Source organism: Phodopus roborovskii, unplaced genomic scaffold, assembly GCF_943737965.1.
Source record: "Phodopus roborovskii unplaced genomic scaffold, PHOROB, whole genome shotgun sequence".
NCBI lineage: Eukaryota > Metazoa > Chordata > Mammalia > Rodentia > Cricetidae > Phodopus > Phodopus roborovskii.
The window spans coordinates 31,672,401-31,692,573 of NW_026126433.1; the positions used below are offsets into that span (position 1 = coordinate 31,672,401).

Here is a 20,173-nt window from a genome sequence, read left to right on the forward strand (position 1 = left end):
TTTAATCTGTTTCACCAGGGTCCCTGGTAGAGCTTAATGAGCTTGCTGAGGAGCAAAATATCTCAGCAGGGGTGATTAGCAATGCCTAAGGCATTCTGACTGCCACAACTCAGTATAGAAGAGGGGGATACAGGTGTATGCTAAACATACGCGCGCGCGCGCATGCGCGCGCGCGCACACACACACACACACACACACACACACACACACACACACACAGAGAGAGAGAGAGAGAGAGAGAGAGAGAGAGAGAGAGACCCCTGGAACAAAGGTGTGTCCTGTTCAAATGCCAATGGTGATGAAATTGAGAAGACTTTCTAAAGCTTGGGGAACAGCAGACTTGTGTATGACATGTAGCTATAATACCTCATCCATGAGAAAATGGCTGGCTGCTGTCACACAGAGCAAGAGGGGCTTCAGTGTTTTACACAGACTATATGTTATTTGAATGGGCATAGGATACATGTGTGATTCCCATGGACTAGATGTCAGTTGAGCAAAGTGGGGTTATGCCTAGGGTTGTGTCAAGAACTGCTCTGGAGAACCATCTGCAGGTATGAGAGGATGCCATTAGAGCAGTTTTAGGATCCTCGGCTGACCAACCTTGGTCAACCAACTATTAGAGGAAGTGTGCTGCAGTGTTAGGAGGGAGGAGAGGTAACAGGTTAGGATGGAAAAAAAATGTACTTAGCCAGCTGGGAGAATAGGACTTAAGTACAAGGAGGAAAACAGCAGAGAAGCTGAGCACTGCCCCTTCCCATGGCAGGCAGTTAGCATGCAAACAGCTAACTGCAAATGAAGGATGGAGTCTTACATGGAAATGGACATTTTCATTACTAAAAAAAATCAACACTGGGGGGACTAGACACTAGCTTATTTTTAGATAACAGAACACTGCAATTATTTCTGCCTAAAACATTCATCCAAGGGGCAGAAATAGGAACAAACTTCATTGGAAGGGTTTAAACAAGGGAGGAATTTTTAAAAAGAGAAAGTTGTTTGTGGCTCATAACCAACAAGTCTAGCTCTGCCAACATGACAGTTACCTGTGCTTTCTTCAGATTTGCTTGTTGCAGAAGTGAAACGTTTAGCCTTAACAACAAATAAGGTACACAGGCAGAAGAAGAGGGGAGGTCGTGAGCAGTGAACATCCGTCTTTAAAGACCACAGTTAGGACAATACAATATGAGACACACATTTTGAGAGAAGAGGATATACAATTGGCTAGGGGACAGTATCACCTCTAATCAACAAAATCTTCAGGTCAGAGAAAGAAAAATCAACCTAAACATGTCATAAGCTTAGCAATGCCGAAGAGATAATGTGTGCTCTATCACCTGTGGGGGCCTTGGTGTTGGCCTTCCTGCTGTCCTGGGTCCCCTTCTGAGCCCATACATGGACCTTGTACTCCATGCCCGGCCTCAGGCCTGTCAGGACAGTTCTGCTCTTCTCCTTAGACACTGGCACCTCCCTGGTCTCTCCATCAGCAGAAGTGTAGCTCACTATGTACCTGTCAATGTTGGCCTGAACAGGGTCCCAGGAGACACTGAGAGTGTTCTCTGTTACCTGGTCAGTCACCAAGTTTTTGGGACTGTCGATGTCTGAAAGGAAAATGTTGGAAAGTTTAAGCCATAGCAGTGGAAGGCTATTATCGCTTTTTGCCACCCAGAACATTCGGCAGGTGATGGGTTACCACACCCAAGTCTCTGCTGGGAGTCAAGAGGGAGTGAAGTTCCTGTGTCTTGACTTCAAAGTCAGGCTAGCTATACACTTAGCATAGCTCCTTGGCTATAGTTCCTTGTAGAAGGAACAATATCTTCATAGTAACATATGGCACATCAAGACAGCCAATTAAACACCTGCCACACTGTCAGAGTACCTAATTTATCATTTTATCAAGGGCTGCTTCACTGGTGAGAACTCTGAAAGAATTGTCACAAATATTCCCATAACCACACATCCACCAAGTCGGCTAAAAGCATCACTGATATGCAGCTATATTTCTCCCACTACACCTGAGGCTTGCTGCCTGGCCATGGCTGGCTGGCCTGTGAGCCCCTGGGATCCACCTGCCTTCCCCCCCCCACCCCGTGCTGGAATTCCAATGGGTGCTACCACAACCAGCTTTTCACACAGAATGCTAAGGATCCCACTCGGATTGTGAAGCAAGCACTCTACTGTCTGAGCTCTCTCTCCACCCCCACCCCACCCCACCCCCAGTGTCACACATCTTAACATTCCAGTTGTAGTCTCTCATCTCAGACCCCCAATCTGTGGTACCACACACACTCAAATCCTTAAGTTCACATTTGTTCCAACCGCTCATCTCTCTCTGCTCACCTGTGGGAGCCTTGGTGTTGGCCTTCTTGCTCTCTCGATCGCCTTTCTCAGCCCACACATAAACTTTGTACTCCACGCCTGGACTCAGGCCAGTCAGGACTGTGCTCCTCTCATCCTTCCTCACTGGAACCTGCTTTGTCTCACCGTTGGGGGAAGCGTAGCTCACCACATACCTGTCGATGTCAGCCTCCACTGGGTCCCACGAGACAGAGAGAGTGTTCTCTGTCACTCGGTCAGTCACCAGGTTTTCTGGGCTGTCGATTTCTTTAAGGAAGATACAAAATAAGAGGGTAGGCTTTATTACTCTCTAGTTTCTAAAAAGCCAAAGGCATAGCCAAAGTAATGATGTCAATTAATTTGAGCCAGCTATATGTCAGTGATTGAGAGAACTTAAGGCTTTGAGTGGGCAAGTGGTCAGAACAAACCACTAGCATAAATGGAAGGGTCTTCAGACCATGCCAATACATAGAGATCAATGCTTTGCAGTTTAAAAAAATGGATTTTTCATACAAAGTTTTCCTCTTCTATATATTACATAGCACTCTCCTGCAGTTCCCTAATCCCTTGTACCTAAAAGCAAGTATATTTCAATGACCTTCTAGAAATGGGAGCTATCTGTGTTTTCTACATAAAACATGTGTCTGCGGCCAGGGAATGTGGTTGTGCTTTAAACCAATGACACTGATGTGTAGATTATGAAAAGGATACTAGCAGGATCTGCCTGAGTGTCCATGTGACAAAACTGGGTTAAAGCATTGGCTCTGGTTTTCCTGGTTCCTCACTTAGGAGAAACTGTTAGATTTTAGTTTCTGTCTGTCCGGCACCTCTACAGGGAAGGAAGGAGCCAACCTTCCTCATAGATGAAGTGTGGCATGGTAAATCTCATATGGCTTGCTATTAATAATAGCATTTCAGGTATGGGATATTACTTCCTCCTCAAAATGGAAGGCCTTAGAGTCAAAACTCCAAACAATATGGTACATTGCTAAACAGCAATCCCTTTATTACCCTGCTCTAAAAGCCAGCTCCTTAGCAAGTATTCCCAGAAAAAAAGAACATTTCAGCCTGCACATTGCAGCTTGCCAGGCCTGGCAGTCACCTCGATAAAACATGTAGTCCTGTGAGACAACTGGCCTTAAAAAGCACAGAGATGGGACCACTGGCATCTGTCATAGAAGAATAAAGGCTCAAACTCCTAGGACAGTGAGCTGGTTTCAATGTCCCAGCCTCTTATACCATGTCACAGGCATGTCTACCATAAAGGGCACTGGAGATTACCTAACTTGAGACCTTTACACATACTAGTTCCCTACCAGCTCCCACCTGTCCTTCCAGGCTCTCTTCAGGGGTCATCTCCTCAAACCCTCTCCTCCTCAGATTGGTTTTGGGCAATGTTTCATCTCAGCAATAGAAAGCAAATTAGGACTTTTGCTGTATTCTGGTTGCTTTATATGAATTTAACTCATTGATAGTTTTATGTCAACTTAACACAGGTGAAAGTCATCTGAAAGGAGGAACCTCAATTATGCAAATGCTTCCATAAGATTGAGTTGTAGGCAAGCTAGCAGGGCATTTTCTAATCAGCGATGGATGGATGCAGGAGGAGCCAGCCCATTGTGGGTTGGTGGTCCTAGATTCTATAAGAAAGCAGGTTGAGCAAACCATGCGAGCAAGCCAGTAAGCAGCAGTTCTCTGTGGCCTCAGTATCATCTCCTGACTCAAAGTTCCTGCCCTGCTTGAGTTCCTGTCCTGACTTTCTATGATGATGAGCTGTGACATGGAAGGATAAGCTGAATAAATCTTTTCCTCCCCAAATTGTTTTTGGTCATGATGTTTCATCACAGTAATAGTAAGCTTCACATTCTGGTAGGCCTTGTTCAGCTAGCCATATGTACAATTAGCTTTTCCTATGGCTTTCTTCAAAGCCTCCATGGCTGATCATCCATCTCAGAGACTCCACAGCCTGTTCACATGCACACTATTCTAGAGAATATGTCTGTATCTTTCAAAGTTTAAGAATCATGGGATTTGCTCCTAGACCACCCAGTTTCTTCACAGCATGCTATGACAGTGTCAAGAGTGCACAGCTTTAGATTGGCTTTCCAAAACATATTTTACTGTGGTATTGAGATCAACTGGATTTCAGACACTCAAAACTATAATGCAATACATTTTTTGTTGTTTTCAGACACTAACTTTATAATCATGTAATTGTATAGCAAAGGAAATGTAAACAACCATTTTGTTTGTTTTTTAAGACACTTATTTATGTGTATATATGTCATGGGAAGGGGAATTTATATGTGACAAATGAATATAGAGGTCAAAAGACAAGGTGGAGAAGTTAATGATTCTCTCCCTACACCATATGGGTCCTGGGGAGCAAAGTAAAGCCATGAGCATTGGCAACAAGTGTCTTTACCCACCAAGCCACCTTGCTGACCAGCACACCTCAATTTTCCATGTGCTGTGTGGCTGTGGTAATATTTAAAATATAAATAAATGAAAATGTTCACTTGATTTTAAAAAATAGTAAGCTTCACAGACACTCAATGTAACCCTCCTCATAACCCAATGACATAGCCACTGTGTGAACTAGAAATTGACCCGCTGCCACTCAACTAGTAAATGGCAGCAAAGACATTAAAATCTGAACAGCCAAGGATCTGAAACCATGTTCCTAATTACTGTGCATACTTCTCTGAAGTTCTTTCTCTCAGTTCAGTGACTGTCCAGACCCAGTCAGAGAATCCTTTCCCTCTGACTTCCTATAAGTGTTTTGGAAGAGTAGGTGGATACCAATTAGGCTGTTGTGAATGCAGGAAGTCACCAAGGCAGTGTTTAAACACAAAGAATGGCCATTGTATGTCCCAGTATGTCTCAGAACACCTGAAGGTCTGAGCTGAGCAGAACAAGTGGATGCAGTTTGGAGATCCTTGTGTTTCTTAACATTTAAGGGAAAAATCGGTGTGTTTGGCAAATGTTGATCAAGGATGCAAACCATTCCCATGGTCTGAAAGAGATCTCCTATGTGAGAAGTGCCTCTTTGCCACTGCAAGTCAAGCTAGGCACTCACATTGATAGTTGGCCCAATGTTTCTAGTTTTTATTAAAAAGTAAAAATAGGAACCAAGGGGTCAAGGACATCATAAGAAAACCTGTCTTAGGAGAGAAGTCCTAGTCCCTACTTCAAATGACTTGACAGATTTACATGACCCCACCTGGATGGCATTGCCCTACATGTGAAATTGGGGCGGGGGATGGGAGGGGAGGGTGGTCAGGGTGCATGTGAAGGGGGAGAGAGGGTGAGAGAGAGAGAGGAAGGGAGGGAGGGAGAGGGAACTGGGATCGACATGTGAAATTAAAAAAAAGAAAAAGAAAACCTGTCTTATAGAAACTCACAGTCTGAACCAACAATCAGAGAGCTTGCCTAGGCCCAACCTAGGCTCTCTACATATATGTAACAGTTGTGTAGCTTGGTCTACTTGTGGGACTCCTAATACTGGGGCTACCCCTAACACTTTGGCTGGCTCTTGAGATCCTATTCCTCATACTGGCTTGTCTTGCCCACCCTTAATACAAGGGGAGGAGCTTAGCTCTGCTGCAACTTGAATGTCATGCTTTGTTGATACCCATGGGAAGCCTGCCTCTTTCTGAACAGAAAGAGAAGAGGAGTGGATAGAGAAGGGGTTGGGGGAGGGAATTGGAGGAGAGAAAAATACAAATAAATAAATATTACATAAAATGGAAAAATTCATAAACATGACATTGAAATTTATTTTGGGACAAGAATCTCAGCATTGAGCAGGGGAAGTGAACACCAAGTCCCACCCCTAACCAAGAATCTGTTTACAGTCGATCCACATTGGGAAAGAGAAATCCATTTTCTCCAATGGAGGATCACTGGGTATATCAATCATGTCCCAAGCAAGCCCTATGCCCAAGAGTAAACAGCCAACACAAAACAAATTTCATATTTTTCATGAACTTTTGTTATGGTTGGAGGGGAGTGTTGTTTGTTTAGTTTGTTTTTATTTTTAGTATTTTGGGTTTTATTTTGTTTCATTATTTTTCTTGGGGTCTCTTTTGAGAAAGAGGGAGAGAACATAAAGTTGCATGAGTAGGGAGGTGAGATGAAGGATCTGAGAGGAATTAGCAGACAGAAAGAAATATAGTCAAAATATATTGTATAAAAAATAAAAGTCTTTTAAAATTGCTTTTGTAACTATCCCACAACCCACAAACAAAAGAGCTGATGCCAAGTGCTTTGCCTGCAAAAGCAACCTCCTCCTTACCCAGAAGAAGCCTCCCCAACTCCCATTTTCCCATTACCTGTAAGGGCCTTGGTGTCGGCTTTCTTGCTGCCCTGGTTGCCCCTCTCAGCCCATACAAAGACTTTGTATGTCTCTCCTGGCTTCAGGCCCGTTAGAACAGTGCTGCGCTGGTCCTTGGGTACCGCTTTCTCCTTAGTCTCCCCATCAGGAGAGATGTATCGCACCACATACTTGTCTATGTCAGCCCTCGCTGGATCCCAGGAAACAGATGCTGTGTCTTCTGTCACCTGATTAGTGACCACATTGGTCGGTCCATCAATTTCTTCATAAAAATACATGAGAAAGAAAACTTGAGAAACCACTCACCTAATAAAAATCCACCATCACTTTAGGTCAGAGGTCTCCACAATACAAGGTGGTCTCTTCTTAAACTGTGACAGGTGGACATCTAACATTTGCTTTAACTTTAAACTGAGAGATTATGTCCCTGGTCCCTGATAGATTTAAAAAGAAAAAGCTGTTCTAGGTTCAGATCACTGAACACACTGAATAAACTCCATTTGGGTGCAGCTGATAGACACCTTACAAAGTATTCAATGCTTCTATAAAGTATAACTCCTTTAAAGTGTTTACCATAGGAGACACTTTACTGACGGGATGCCTCTAATTCCCTATCCAGGAGACAACTCAGTGAGTATTCAAGAATGGGTAGCCTTCCTCATTTCAAGTCTCCTGAAATTGAAACAATTGGCCTTGTGTATCTACTTCTTCCAAATTGAAGTTTCAAGAACTAGCATTTATCATCTATCTATTACAATATTCCTGTCTTCTTTCTCTCCCAAATAAATGTGTCAAAAATTTAGTTCTTTTACCTCACAACAATGTGCATAACAGGAGATGTGATGACACTCAGCAGTTATTGATAAATAAAATAGCTGGAAGTCTATTGGAAGTCTATGCTGAGGTTGTTTATATTCAAAACAATTTTCCACTTCCAGCTGTACCCTGGAGACACACACACACACACACACACACACACACACACACACACACACACACTTCTCAATAACACACCCTGTACCTATGGCTTCAATAAGTCCCCAATCTTTTTCATACCAACACGTATCAAATTTTGGGGTCCTCAAATTTTGTCAATACTAGGTCCCTGTCAAGAGCCCCCAGCAAAGATTCCACTTCAGGAAGTTTAGAATGAGCCCTAGCATCTCTATTTTTAGTGCTTCTTCTTCTTCTTCTTCTTCTTCTTCTTCTTCTTCTTCTTCTTCTTCTTCTTCTTCTTCTTCTTCTTCTTCCTCTTTTTCTTCCCCTTCCCCTTCTCCTTCTTCTTCTTTTCTCACTCACTTGTTTGTTTGCTTGCTTTGGATTTTGGTCACGGGGAGTTGGGATAGTTCTTTAAAACAGATTCATACTATTTACTTGGGCCTTGAACTCACATCCTCTACTTCAGCTTTCTGAATGCTGGGATTAGAGACAAAAAGTACCCCTACATACACAGAGCCCTGATCATGATGATACATGCCTGTAATCCCTGCACTTGAGAGACTAAAGCAGAATAATCATAAGTTCAAGATAAACCTGCGCTATATGTGAAATTCAACACCAGACTGAACCACAGACCAAAACCTTGTCTCAAAAATACATAATAAGTTTGTGAATACTATAAGACTTTTAAGTGATTCTGATGCACATCAAAGAATGAGGGCTTCCATGTTAAACCCCATCATCCCCATCTCCATTCTATGTATGTGTAATAATTCCTGACCCAACATTTCCACTTACAACTTTGACCCTCTAAGTTCCATTCATAACTTACTCTTTTGTCCAACATGCTCACCTTTTTGCCCAGCTTTCTGCCACTGGAGAATATTATAAGTAAGTCATCTATATTGAAAAATATATCAATACCCGAATGTCCTCGGCATATGGATCTACATCTTCTTAGCTTAAAAGCCACAGAATATCTTCTTAGTCTAAAGCTAAAGTCCTTTCCTTTCACTCAAATCTATGCTTAGGAAAGGATTTTTCAGAGAGAAGTTATAACTTCACACAGTCCCATTCTTCAACCTCTGCTATAGTGCACCTTTATCAAACATAAGGGCACTGTTTTATTTGCATAAAAAGATGAAATGTGTTCCATTACCAGAGGCAGCTCATATTTCATTTAGTAAGTCAACTGCCACTTACTAAGCACACACCAGGGGTCATGTGCTTGTCATACATTAGTTATCAAATCTCATGGTAAAACAGAAGGCATTTACTAGGTGCCTCACTGGTTTAAAAAAAAAAACTAATAAAGTCTTCCATTCTTAGAACAGTAAGTATATGCTAGGTATAAATAGGTTATATAATTTGTCTAAGATCAATAGTAGTAAATATTAGTGGCTGTCACTCCATTAACAATCTTCGAATGCCTACAAGCAGCTGAGGATCCATGATGGCTTGGGTTAAATTGCATCTAGTCCTCCTGCTCCAATACAACAAGCCAAAGTGCTACACCTTGTAACTCAGTTTGGAACCTTATTGTTTTGAAACAATCTTTTCAGAGATAATAAATTTATAATGGGGCCATATGGGTGGACCCAACCCAATCTAATATCTCATCAGTCTATATGGAATAAGCACTAATAACAAATTGTAGGCAAAATAAAAATATGCTCTTAAAGGCTATTGTAACCTAAAATAACATGTAGTAGTTTAGAATTTAGGGAGAATACTAAAGAAAATGGCCCTGGGCTGTTGGAATATGAGATGTATCTATCTCACTGGCAAAGAGAGCCCCATAAAATGAGAGAGGATGAAATCTGGTTGCAGAAACCTACAGAATCCCAACCCCACCTTCAGGAGGCTCTAAGAGGTTGTTCAGAAGAAAGCATGCACACAACAGAGAGAATTCCCTCCCTGCCCCTTCCCCTTTCTGTGTCCAAAATAATTCTGTGCTTTCTAGGAAGGGATGGTGACGGCCCACTGAGGCCATAGCTCTTTCTGGGTCAATAGCTATGAAATGTGAGTAGAAGGGTAAGGACACAGAGACAAGAGTGTCCTGCTCCTGAAGTCCCTGACCCTCACCCTCTCCAAAGTGACCCACCCACATCTATAAAAGCCAGGATCCTAGCAGTGCCTCTCACTTCTTCACCTTGTCCCAGTCAATATTCAGCCCATGGCTTCTGAGGCACCCTGTACAGGCCAGCAGGTTGGTAGGTTGGTAGGTGCTGAGAGATCCAACATGGACAGCCCTGGAGCTCATCTTACCTCAGTAGCCTCAGGACCCTGACGAGATAAAAGAGCTGCCAAGAAAAACCCTAAACAAGCCCTTTAGACTCTTCTGCCCTTCACTTAATAATCACTAACATTAAAAGTCACACAAGCAAGCTAAATATACTGTTCCACTAGCTTTGCTGTAGAAAACATCCAGTGTGTGGTTATAATGCTAACAGTTGCTTACGGTGCTTTTGGAGGACTTGAAGAACACTTTGCTAGGAACACAAACTCACTGATCTTATTTATCTACATGTGTCTGATGGATGACTAAAGTGGAATGGGAAGGCTTGCCACCTTTGTCTTCATGCTGTGTCTGTCCTCTGCTGCTTTATCCTTTGGTCAGATTCTACTCCGCATTGCATGTAGACATGTTGATCATTTGAGAGCTGTTTTGTCCAAATTTATATTGCAGGATTATAATTTGACCTAGACCTTGCTAAGACTCTCTTCCTCCTCTAAGGTTTAAAAAATTTACCAGATGCCACATGGACACAACAGACCATGAAAAGAGGAGGAACAGAGTTTCTGAAAGAACTCTGCTTGGTCAAAGAGAGTACCACCCCTCCTGTTCTTTAGGGGGTCTCTCTCCCACATTGTTCTTATCCTAGACTCCAAGGTGATTTGCCAGGAAATGCTCCAATTTTTTCCTTCTTCATTCACTGAATAAAACATTTCTTTCTCCATAGTACTCATCTTCCTAACACTGTTTTTTCTTTGGGATAAGATTCCAGACCTGGGTTAGGTAACAAATGAGCAAAAGCCTAAATAGATTTTAAAAAAAGACAAATAAATAAACACATCTTTTTTTATGAATTCCAGGAAAGAAAAATGAGTCTAGTTCTATATCTAGAACAGTTTTAGCTCTATAAATTTAACCACAGAAGTCCAGCTAGAGATAGGACCAGCCTATAACTGCCTCCTTCCTCTCCCCTTCCTCTCAACTCCTTAATATAAACTTGAAGGGGATCCTCACAAAGCTGGGATCCCTAATGATTCACAGGATGGAACAAGGATAGCAATCAGAGGCTGACATCCAAGAATGAGAGGTAGACCTCATGGATGGACCCCACACACTCACAAAATGCCACATTGCATGAAGCCAGTGCCGCAAAACCAAAACCTCCCTGCCTGCCAAGAGGGGATGTGGGGATCATTAAACCAATTTTTCCACACAGCAAAACCTTCCAGTAGCTGCAGTGGTGGGCCAAATCCTAGACGAGTTACAGCTGTAACCTCATTTATAAACCAGGATCTCTCCAGCCTGGCCCCAGTGTCCTTCAGCTACTTCCCACTTGCTGGACATTGAGGCCCTCATTGACCTCTGTCAGCCTTATCTTTTTCATGACACTAGTTTGCTAAAAGAATAGCTGAAGAGGAGGAGGGAAGAATATGGTAAAGAAAGTGAATCAGTTAGCAACTTTGGGTGAAACTAAGCACAAGGCCTTTCCCCCTTCCACAATGATACATAGAAACCTTGACTTAAACCTAGTCACTGCCCAGGGCCACCACCTCTGCTATTTGTAAGCTTTTAAAAGTATCAAAACCAACTTAGCAAGAGCAACAGACACTGCTTTCTTACACCCCAAATATTCTCCACTCTGTATAACTCTGAAGCAATATAGAAGACGGGAAAAATTAAAGGGGGGATGTAGGAAGGGAAAGGTTCCATCACCATATTGTAAAGACTGCATAAAAACAACATCAGTTTTCCTGAGAGATATAAAAAAAAGAACACTTAAAACAACTAACCATGTTTAAGAACAAAATGTTAGTGGCCTTTGGGTTCTATCACATCAGGATTTTTATCTGTAAACCTGTGCTTTTCCATGGGGGAGGGGGGAAAGAAATCCCAAAAATATTGTGAACAGAGTTTACAGCCAAACAGAAATCTTGATAAAAAGAGGTCTTGGTTTTTTTGTTTGTTTTGTTTTGTTTTGATCTAGGGAAAGTAAGAATCTCTTTGACCTTTTTGACCTAAACTTTTCTTGTCAGTATTCCCTTTGCTCATTCATGAACCTGAAGGATATACTCATAAACCACCTTATCATCTCATTGACACATAAAACAATTCTTGAATTAAAAATAAGCAAAAAAGAACACTTTAATTCTCTCTTTTAATTTTAGATTTTTAAATTTAGATACAGATCTTGCCCTTTGACCAATCGGACCTCAAAATCCTTTGTTGGTGTTGTTAAATACCTGTTATTCTCTGTCCCTTGAGAAGCCTATATCTATCCCTTGAGTATGTACCACCCTCTCCTTAATAAACCCTAATTTTGCTTCATTGCTTTGTCCTCGAATTCTTTTCTGACACATAATACAAGGTCCTGACTGGCAGAACAGAGATCCCTGGGAGAACTCAAGTGGCATAGCTGTCAAATTGGAGTTACATCTCCTGCTGCCAATGATAATCCAATCTCTCTTGCCTATTGTCAGTGCAGACTCAGTGTTAAGCATACGTGCTTTCCTTCCCAGAATTTTATAAGTATATTCTTGGCTCTCCATCCCACTCACATATTTTCAATTGCTATTTAACCTTGTTGCTAATAGTCAAAGGAACTTGTCCAAGAACCTAGTCAGGGTTTTGTTTTGTTTTGTTCCTGTGAAGCAGCTGTAACAGCTCAATAAACTCTTATTTGGAGACCCTTCAGTTTTACGAGTTTTGGTTTAACAAATTCCACTGGTTGACTTGTTAAATGAAAAATAACTGAACTACAGTCGCCCCTCCCTACATATGTATATGCTGTCCTTAAATTCTGGTACTCTTTTTCATATTGAGAGATCTAAAACATTTGGAGAACACAAATTTGTCTCCTAAATTAACCAATTGTCTCAATCAGGTCTGAGATTATTTCCTGACCTCTGAAACCATAGTATCTTTTCCCTTTTTGTTTTATTAGAGAACACACCATAGATTTATTTACAACCCAATAAAGCATCTCATCCCGATTTTAGGGTATAATTGACAATAAAAACACTTCTCCGATGCTAATAGTCTAGTTGGGATAATATAGTTGAAAGGTTAACTACCAATTCAATGGCACATGCATTTAATTGCTGTAAGAACTCAAAAGCTGTGACATTTAATGTAATTATAAAAGGCTTTAGTCAAGAAGTAGGAGTTTTGCTACCAGGATTAGTTGACTTGTAGGCTAATGACAGTGGTTCTTCCCTCTTGATCCTGCTTTGGACTTTACCTCCACCACTGCAATGCCCCACTCCCACCCCAGTAACATTAGGAAGGGAAGTTTCACAGTTGACTTCCTGGGGGGTTTAGAATAACACATGAAGAGATGGCGGTATCAGGGCTTCCTTTCATTCATTAAGGGAAAGCAAGCCCCTGGTCAAAAGAATGGGAGCTGAGTTTCACTACTCATCCTGGGTGTTCTGGGTGGAGACACAGGCAGTCCATCTTGTCCGGATCATAAATTAAATTACAACCCTTCCTATATAATTACCCAGCTCTCTAACTCTTCTCCAACCATTTCATAGGAAGCAGAAGTAGTTAGTTCAACCCTCACACTGTCTTATCCTCAATACTATATCACCCCCACCAAGACTGAACTGGAAATCACTAAGACACTTTTTAAGGGAAATTCAAAATGTAAAGATTCCTTCTTTGCAGGCTCCCAACATCAGTCTCTTTCAGAGCCCAATCTGCATAGGCAGGAGCACAATTACTGCAGACAGCTTCACTGTTCAATATGGACTTAAGCCTACAATGTTTTCAAGTTTCACTCCAGTTGATAAATGACAAATTGCTGCTGCATAACTTCTTACAAATATTCTCAATAGAGAAATGCCAACTATACCATGATCCCCATGTGAGGGTCTTAACCATTATTTCTCATTTCAAAGCAGATTGCTTGAATGTAGACATTAGGAAAATCTACAAATGCAACATGAAAAATAGTCTAAACCATTGACCTTGGGGAAGGCAGTTCTGCACACCCATTAAGTGTCTTAAGACAATAATTCAGTGATTGAAACAACTCAAATCAAGACATGTGCCAGGAATAGTATCTCCCTTGACTCTAAGATCCCAAGAAGAGTGTCCTATGGCAAGAAAAAAAGTGAACTGGGAGCAATTTGCTTCTGCTCTTCTGCCCCTCAGTGTAAAGATGCCCATCAAGAAAGCCAGAGCATCTCTCCATGGAAATCCTGAAATTATCACCCAGAGACAAGAAAAATCTGAGAATGGGAAGATGATGAAATATAATCTCCATACCTGTCCTGCCATTCAGGAGAATTGGCTTCCCCTCCAGATCACCTCTTATGGGGACAACTGTGATTTTATATTCCGTCCCAGGCTTCAGACCTAGAAAAAAATCAGCCAACATGGGTGTGAAGACAGGCTCCAGAACCCACTCCCACACAGCTTCTATGTGAGTTCTCTTGTGAAGGTAACATTTATGCTGACCCCCCCAAACCTAACAGTTTGTGATCAGTAGAATGTGAAGGAGTAGGGAACAGACAGCACGAAGTCCTTGGGGCTCCTGTTCTTTGTCAGCTATTGAGTACTTACTTCCCAATTTTATTTATAGTACAAATGTTTTCCAGCTCCTAACAACCAGATTCCCTCAAAACTTTTCTTATAATAGAAGAAAAGGGGGAAATCTGGCCCAAGTTATCTCCCTGTGGAAACAACTTGAGCGGTTGTTCCTCATGACACAACTATTTGGACTCCACTGGCAAAATGAAAACAAACAGTTGCTTATATGAAGCCCACTCATTCCCCTCTTCACAAACATGGAGAGCTGCAAGCTGTTCCCACAGAAAGGAACTGAGGGAGTAGGCAGAAGAGTGGGACCCAGAGGATGGACCAGGAGGCTGGGGATCCTTCACTTAGCTTGGCTTCGTCCAGAAACCTGTGTCTATGTCTATGTGTCACACATGTCATTTTTCTAAGAAGGCCTTGAAAAGTGTAGAAACGAAGTATTACGAAACTTGGTACATCCCTGAATCCCATTTCCTGAGATCCAGGTCTTAGTAATATTAATTCAGTCATCTTAGAAGGGATTCCCTACCTTTTGCCTAGCACAACCCTTCTCAGCATGGTATTCAGCAAATCATCTATCTATCTATCATCTATCTTTCATCTATCTAAATGTATGTATGTATAGATGATAGATAGATAGATACTCTCCCTCCTTACCTTACTCCCCTGCAACACTCCTCCAAAAGAAATATCAGTACACCATCAAATAAAATATACACAGGGCCTCAAAAACTCTGCTGACACTTCAGAAGTAGTCTATTAATGTAGTGTCCTGGGATTCCAGCCCTGAAACACTGTCACAGAGACAGCAGGCCTAAGGAGCTGACTTGCATCTAGAATCAAGTGTGATTCCTAAGGCCCGGTGTACACTGCCATAGCTTCTGCAACCAGCATCTAGAATCTCCCAATGTAGACTCTTACCAGTGATGTCATATCTACTCTTGGGATCACGGCTCTTGGGCACAGTGACCTCGGCTACTTCCTGCCCTGTTAAGGGACCATACCGAAGCTTGTAATAGTCCACCTCAGTCAGAGGGTTCTCCCACTCCACATCAAGGGACGTCTCTGTCTCTTCATTTACCCAGGCAGTGCCCACCACAGCAAGATCTAGGACAAAGAATACAGAAGACAAGAGAAAATGGTTGAGTGCTAAGGCCACAAAGGTCTGAAAACAGGCCATTACTTGCTAAGTTAGCATCCTTCCTTGACACATTGAGAGCTGGCTTCAGCCCCAGGACACAGTCTTTAGCAGGGATCTGAGAGCCCCCCAGGTAGCAGGCAGCTGCTGCTCTCAAGATCGTCCACAGAAGGCACACTCTTCCTAGAAATATCCCACACCTCATCCCACTATGCTCCATGCATCTCACCCTCCCACACAGACTCTGACCAAGTTGGAGGTGATCCTCTCAGGCCAGCTTCCACAATGTCTATTCCAGGGTTCAGCTGCTCTGAACTGGTATTCTCCCTGTGACTACTGAGTCCCTGTCCTTGGCAATAGCCATGGGAACAGAAGCATGTAAAGCTAGGGCAAGGAACTTCAAATTTTCAATCTATAACATTTCTAACAGAACCAGACCTTTCCTCTAACTCCCAAATTAGAGTCCATGGTGCTCAGATATGCTATAGATTAACCCAGGGCAAAACTGCAAAGCAGGTGATTTTTAATTAGGTCTGTCTCTGTATCTTTCCCGAACCTTTTATCAAATTACAAAACTTTCACAAGGTCCCCAGTATGCTCATAATGCCACATCGCCCTATCCTGTAAAGGACAGTTATTGTATGCCTTTGTTCACAGTAAAGTACATAGGGTTAACATTTGCCCTGCCACTTGGAAAGAAAATCATGAAATTATAGTACAAAGGAATAGCACTCTAAGGGAAGACCTTTGGGGAGGGCCGATAAGGACTTCTGTGAAGGCTTAGAACTGCAACCCCAGGCTAATAGAGATTGCTCTTAAAGTCTGAGACAGGGAAAAACAACTTCCAAGACTCCCAGCCTTACCCCTTCCAAGGCCATGTCACCTTCACCTTAGAGGCACTTTCATCCATTCTGACCAATTGTCAAGGATGTATGAGAAGGAACTTTCCTACTAGGCAGAGTATGAAGTCAGTTATCTCAAGATCCCTCAGCTCTGAGTATCTATGATTCTCTCATAGATATGATTCTCTATTCTGAGAATCTATGATTCTATAGACAGAGAGCGTCTCAGAGCCTTTCTTCTCACCTGCAGCTCCTACATGCTAGCCCCACATTCTGTTTGGGGACTTCTTTCAAAGACAGAATTCCCCTAGTGAGAGGTCAATAGTAATGAAGGTGACTCTAGGATTGTGGAAGACATCCTACATGGCTTAAGAGAGTTGAGAGAGATTCACAAATTAAAAACAAAACAAATCAAGGACTTAAGGAGAATGTTCAAGATGGGAATTAGTGTTAGAAGGTCTAAAGCTCCCCAAGGGGTGGAGAGGATAGATTTGAACTTGAATCAGTTTAGACAGAAAGACAAACTTCACAGTAGCAAGATTTTACAAAGCCTTGGAGGAGACTCTTGGAGGAAGAAATGTTGCTAAGGTTTTCACCAGATGTTCCTGCCCTTCCCTGCGAGTCCCAGCACTGTCCTGCCTGTGGCAGATGCAGATACAAACAAAAGCAGGCCCTACTGTCAGGAGTTGGCCTGGCTCTCACAGCTGTGTTTAGTGCTCTCCCAAGTGCATAAACCATTTCACAGAGCATCAGCATTAGCCAAGGACACTCTGCAAGCATGCGAGACCAAGACAAAAACAAAGCTATCCTATGACCATGGCTGAACACAGACAAAAGCAAGACTCTTGTTCACATAAATGACAAAATGTCCCCATGCCTGACTAACAGGCAAAGCAGCCAGTTCTTCCCAGTCACAGCTTTGGCAGCCTCTGGTGAGCCTTCTCTCTGGAGAAAATTCCCTAGGATGCTCAACCACAGAATTGCCTCCACTTCTTGACAGTATCCGCACCAAAGCAAATCCCTGCTCCCCCCAGTTATCTAATCCAGCCCCATAGTCTAGAGCCAATTGTTACATTCTTATTTAGACACCCCTGGAGTTCCCCCATGGTGGATATCTCCTAGGATAAAGTGAACAACAAAATCCAACTTGTTGCAGCTACAGGGGTGTTTTTAGTGATTGCTGATGAAGGCCTGCCCTAAAACTGCCACATCTCTCAAAGCCATTTTCAATACTGATCTACTATAGCTCACCACGTTCATGCCACCAAAACAGGACAGGCAGCCTTCTGTTTCCAAAAAGAAAACTACATGCCAGCATCTACCCATCTGGATCTCTCCCCAAGGGTTTAGAGTAGAGTGCTGGCAGTACATTTTTATCAACACCTAGAGCAGCACCTGGCACATGGAGAATCCTCAGTGAACAAGTGTGGAGAAAAGGGATGAATCAGTCACTTGGACAACTAGATTGATCCAAACTCTCCAGAGTCAATGCCGCTTTAAAAATATTCATGAAAAACTGGATTTCTGAAGAGTGTTAGCAGCCAGTCAGCCACATAGTGTAGTTCCCACCCACACTTAGAGGAAAACAGCTGCCTTTTTAAAAGACAATATAGTTTCAAAGCTGTTTTGTCTTGAAGCTGGCCTGGACCTGTGATTCTTCTGTATCTGCCTCCTGAAGGCTAGAACTACAGACATGTGCCACTACAGCTGGCTCAAAGTCACTTTGGTGATGGCGATGCTGATGCTGGTGGTGTTTTGCAATTAGGGGCCTTTAAAGCAACTAATAAGGAACCTGCAGAATGGCCCAGACACTCTAAGTCATTAATTTGCATGAATACTTCTAAATTCTTCTAAATACTTCTAATACTCCTAAATTAACACAGAAGTGTTAATATTAACCACTGTGTCTGTTTATGGTGTGTGTGTGGTCTGTGGGGGGGGGTGCACTTATACATGTGTGTGGAAGCCAGAGGACAACCTTAAGGGTTGTGTCTCAAGAACTGTCCAACTTATTTTTGGAGGTAGGCTCTCTCACTGGTCTGAAGCTCAATGAGTAGGCTAGGCTGACTGGCCAGTGGTCCACCTGGCTCCCGTCCTTAGCATTATGATCATAAGTACTTACCATGCCCACCTTTTTTAACGTGGTTTCTAGGGACTGAACTCAAGTTCCTGGCCTTTTTTGTTTATTTGTTTTAGCATGCTTAGGAATGTGTTCACCTTTACATGTGATGGTAATTTTTCCTTTAACAAAACATTTCTGAATAGAAGGCCCCAATAACCTCTGCTTTCTTTGTTTGGGAAAGAATACTGCTTAGAGAGTTAGTCCCAGCACTTTCCTTACTTGCTGCGAGTAATAAAACACACTCCTTTAATTTTCTGGATGTTCACCAAGAGATGAACCTATTACATTAGTGACAGAAGCAGTGATGTTCATTCTTCCTGTCATTTTGGTATTATTTGGTGATGCAGTGGAGACTTTACCCTTGAAGCCAGTCTCCTGTGTCCTCCACCCTGTTCTGTGTCCTAGGTTTTTGTCACTGTGAATTAAGTCTTGCAGGCCCTTCACCTTGGGTTTAGCCAGAAGGAATCAGGCATAGATTAGAGAACAGAAAAGAGTTCAGGCCATTATTTTACATTCCCTGCAAGTGTGTAGCAGACTGCCTGTAACCCTCTATCAGCATCATCCATTTAGGCAGCCTTTCCTACAGCTTCCCCTGAGTCAGTGTACCGATGCCCATCCTATCCTTCAAGCTAGAATCATTGCTGCCAGTCCTTGAGTGTTCTGCTACCCAAATACTATCTCCGTACCTCTGAAGACAACCCTGTAAGCCTTCAGTTGTCCCATCTGTGTTCTCTTCCCTCGTAACCTGATGCTACCTGCTACAGGGGACTTCAACCACTTCTCACTCATCCCTACTTGAACTTGCACAGTGAGAAAGGAGCCAGCAATTCACTCTTTGACTACTTGTGTGGGGTAACTACCTTCCTGGTCTCACAGAAACAGGAGACCTCTTAAGACTCAGTCCACCATGTTGCTGACTTGAAGGACCCAGTACCAGGTATCTGGAAGAGGGGAAGAGAGAACTAGGTTGCTTCTCGAGCACCCAGGACCTTAGCTGCTGTTTTTCAGAATCCAATCTGCTGTTTTTCAGAATCCAATGTAGGACAATCAATAGAAGGGTATTTGAGGGAAAGCAGGGGAAACATTTTAAACAGAGCCTGTCCTGGGAAACCTGGGGTATATGACTGTCCCTCACCTGTGGTGGCAAGTAGATGCTGAGGGCTGCTGGAAATGTCTTTCTTCACATTGCGCAGGGTGACTATGTACTTGGTACCAGGCAGCAAGCCAGTGATGTCATAGATATGCTGTTCCTTGGGCACCTGGACCTGCTTTGTATCCTGCTCCTTCCCCAGGGGATAGTAGCTGAGCAGGTAGTGGTCCACCTCACTGGAGGGCTCCCAGCTCACCAGCAGGCTGTTCTCTGTGCTCTTGAGAAGCTGCAGGCCCTGAGGAGCCACCACTGCAGGCAGAAAAGGAACAAGAGGTGAAGGTGGAGAGGGTGATACTTGGTGCCAAGTGGAGTGAATATTCACTGACACCTACTGCTCATCTGAGGCTGTGGCAGTAGGGCCTGCAGGATGCAGACCAAGTATCACACATTCTTGAAACCATTCCCCAGGAAGTTACTGTCGGGTTGCACACCACCAGCACCAGCACCACCACCACCACCACAAGGAGCAGCCCCTGGGGAATTTGGGCAAATGCATATTCTCAGACCTCTCCCAGAACTTCTATGTGACAAGCT

General features: G+C 42.9%; 1 protein-coding gene across 1 annotated transcript in view; it reads right to left on the minus strand.

Moving 5' to 3' along the window:
- Positions 1-20,173, minus strand: part of Tnn (tenascin N) — a 67,397-nt gene that overhangs the window by 37,848 nt on the left and 9,376 nt on the right. Inside the window, exons 4-9 of the mRNA XM_051186065.1 lie at positions 19,625-19,888; positions 15,309-15,494; positions 14,118-14,207; positions 6,672-6,935; positions 2,341-2,604; positions 1,338-1,601 (exon numbers count right to left, since the gene is read on the minus strand). Of these exons, the coding sequence (XP_051042022.1) occupies positions 1,338-1,601; positions 2,341-2,604; positions 6,672-6,935; positions 14,118-14,207; positions 15,309-15,494; positions 19,625-19,888 (1,332 nt within the window). The remainder of the gene's footprint in view (positions 1-1,337; positions 1,602-2,340; positions 2,605-6,671; positions 6,936-14,117; positions 14,208-15,308; positions 15,495-19,624; positions 19,889-20,173) is intronic.